Below are 2,757 nucleotides of genomic sequence, written 5' to 3'. Positions count from 1 at the left end.
GACTGTCAATATCTTGAGACGGGATATGTTACTACAGGGGGTACCAATCACAGCAGACAAAACAATACTAACTTCATGAACTAACGATGTGCAGACAGTCTTGGGTACCGCTAGGATAATGGTTCGTAATCCCAAAAACAGCAAAAAGTACAAAGTGACGTTTTTTATTGTAGACCGAGAATGATCACTTATTTTAGATTTAAGAGCTTCTGTGGCAATGGGCATAATAACCATTAACCAAGGAAATATCAATTCTATGAATACGGGCGGTCATATTGACATCTTGAAAGAATTTTCAGGTGCTTTCGACGACAAGTTCGGTTCTCTACTGGGTGTTCAGCGCTTGAAAGTGGCAGAAGAAGTCAGACCACATGCCTCACTAGTGCACCGCATGCCACACGCTATACAGACAAAGGTTAAAGCTGAGCTAGATGCTATGGTGAAAAAAAGTGTAATGGAGGCTGTGGATACAACCACTCCTTGGGAAAGCAACATGGTAGTGGCAAAGATGCCTAATGGCAAGCAAAAGATATGCATAGACCCACAAAGATTAAATGAAGCGTTGCAGAGGGAATCTCACCTTATGCCCACATTGAAGGATGTACTTCCACAGTTCAAAAATGCTTGACTGTTCTTTGTAGTAGAGTTGAAGGCTCGATACTGGCATGTGAATCTTGACAAAGAATCTTCTCTGCTGACATGCATGAACACACCTTTTGGTCGTCATAAATGGCTACGGCTGCCGTTTGGTCTGAAAGTTTTTTCTGAGATATTTCAGAAACAACTTCATCGTGCACTGCAAGGTGTAGATGGTGTAGTCTGTGCAGCTGATGACATTGTAGTGATAGACTGCAGCTCAGATGGTGTAGAAGCACGCATAAATCATGATGCAAAAGTGAGATTGCTTCTTGAGTGCTGTGGGGATCTAGGAATTAGGCTAAACTCAGACAAGATACAGTTATATCAGAAATCAATTAAGTTTCTAGACCAGATAGTAACAGACAAAGGGTTACTGCCTGAAAATCTCATGAAAATCAAGAGTGTGGCAGAAATGAAAGAACCTCAAAATGAAAAGGAACTGAAGAGTTTCCTTGATTTCCTTCAATATCTATCCAAGTTCCTCACCAACCTAACAGAGATTGCAGTTCATCTGTGAGAGGCAAACAATAAGGGAATTTGGAACTGGACCAAAGCTCAAAGTGAGGCCTTTTTGGAAGCCAAAGCAATAGTAGCAGCTGAGCCAGTGATGCTAAAATACTATGATCCAAAGAAAGAGTTGACTGTGCAGTGTGATGCTAGTGACAAGGCTATAGGAGCTACCTTACTACAGGATGATAAACCTCTTGAGTTTAGCAGTCGAGCTCTTCAAGATGCAGAGACCCCAAACACTATCATCGAGAAAGAACTTCTAGCCATTGTGTGGGCAATTGAAAGGTATCATCAATACACATATGGCAGGCACACAACTGTGCTTTCAGACCACATATGTCTACAAAGAATCATGCTCAAACCTATCAGAGAAGTCCTTAAAAGACTGCAAGGTCTACGTATGCGACTTCAGCAGTATGATGTTACTGTAACTTACCACCCAGGAGTGCAGCAAAATATTGCAGACATGCTTAGTAGACACAGGTGTCACCTGAATGATCCAGTAGACAGTGCAAGGGAGAATGGAACAAGAAACTGTCTCACAGAAACTGTTCAAGCCTTAAGTGAAACAATAGTTGGTCCATGGAAAAAAGATCTAAAAATGGAAACTGCAAACTGTCCGACTCTACAAGCTGTTATGGAAGTTAAGCGAAGGGGTGGCCAGAAGAGAACGAGAGAATAAACATGCTAGCAAAACAATTTCATAGCAGGAGAGATGAAATGGCTGTGCAAGATGGACTTGCCTACAAAGGGGAGAGAATTGTGATTCGCAGCTCACTGAAAGCTGAAGTAAAACAAGAACTACACTCATCCCATCAAGGGGTCAAGGCCATGCTGAGAAAGGCTAGTGAGTGCCTCTAATGGCCTAGAATGACGACTTAAATTGAAGACTTTATAACCCAATGTGACATTTGTCAAAGATATAGTGCAAGACAACAGAACAAACCAATGATAAAGGCAGACCTACCAGATCGTCCATGGCAGATTGTGTTTAGTGATCTCTTCACATGTGGTGAAAAAGAGTATATGGTCACCGTCGACCACTATAGCAACTTTATTGAAGTAGATAGAGTTTAGTCAAAAGACGCTAGAACTATAGTAAATAAATTGAAAGGACACATGGCTCGATATGGTCTTACTGAAACTCTTATAACTGACAATGATCCTCAAGTTACATCAGAATTGTTTAAAAAGTTCACTCAAAAGTATGACATTAGACATCAAACCTCAAGCCCACATCATCAACAGGGGGATGACAAAGCAGAATCAGCAGTCAAGATAGCAAAAAGACTAATAACTAAAGCTAACTAAGATGGTACTGATGCCTATTTAGCGTTACTAATTCATAGAAACACACCTCAAGAAGGGCTTGAATACAGTCCAGCTCAGTGAATGTTACATAGGTTGTCGTTGCACGACAAGGTTGCCAACTACTGCATCATTACTAAGCCCATCAAATCCAAATACTAATAGTGTAAAATCTGCACTTAAACAAAAACAATCTGTAGACAAGTGTGTGTATGATCAGCACACAAAGGAAATAAAACCTCTGCAGGATGGGGATGTAGTTCGACTTAGACCAGCGACCTTGGGTCAGAAAGTTTGGCG

General features: G+C 41.1%; 1 protein-coding gene across 1 annotated transcript; it reads left to right on the top strand.

Moving 5' to 3' along the window:
- The first annotated feature begins 217 nt into the window (after nt 1-217).
- LOC137397286 (uncharacterized) lies at nt 218-628 on the top strand. Its single transcript, XM_068083576.1, has one exon. It carries the CDS (start codon nt 218-220, stop codon nt 626-628), a length of 411 nt encoding a protein of 136 aa, XP_067939677.1.
- Nucleotides 629-2,757: the final 2,129 nt, after the last annotated feature.

This window comes from Watersipora subatra, chromosome 5 (genome assembly GCF_963576615.1).
Source record: "Watersipora subatra chromosome 5, tzWatSuba1.1, whole genome shotgun sequence".
NCBI classification, from domain to species: Eukaryota; Metazoa; Bryozoa; class Gymnolaemata; order Cheilostomatida; family Watersiporidae; genus Watersipora; species Watersipora subatra.
Note: the sequence above shows the minus strand (reverse complement) of the source record. Positions and strands in the feature narration are given on the sequence as shown.

Excerpts from the sequence above, each read along its gene's own strand:
- LOC137397286 (XM_068083576.1), top strand. The coding sequence starts at position 218 with ATGGGCATAATAACCATTAACCAAGGAAATATCAATTCTATGAATACG.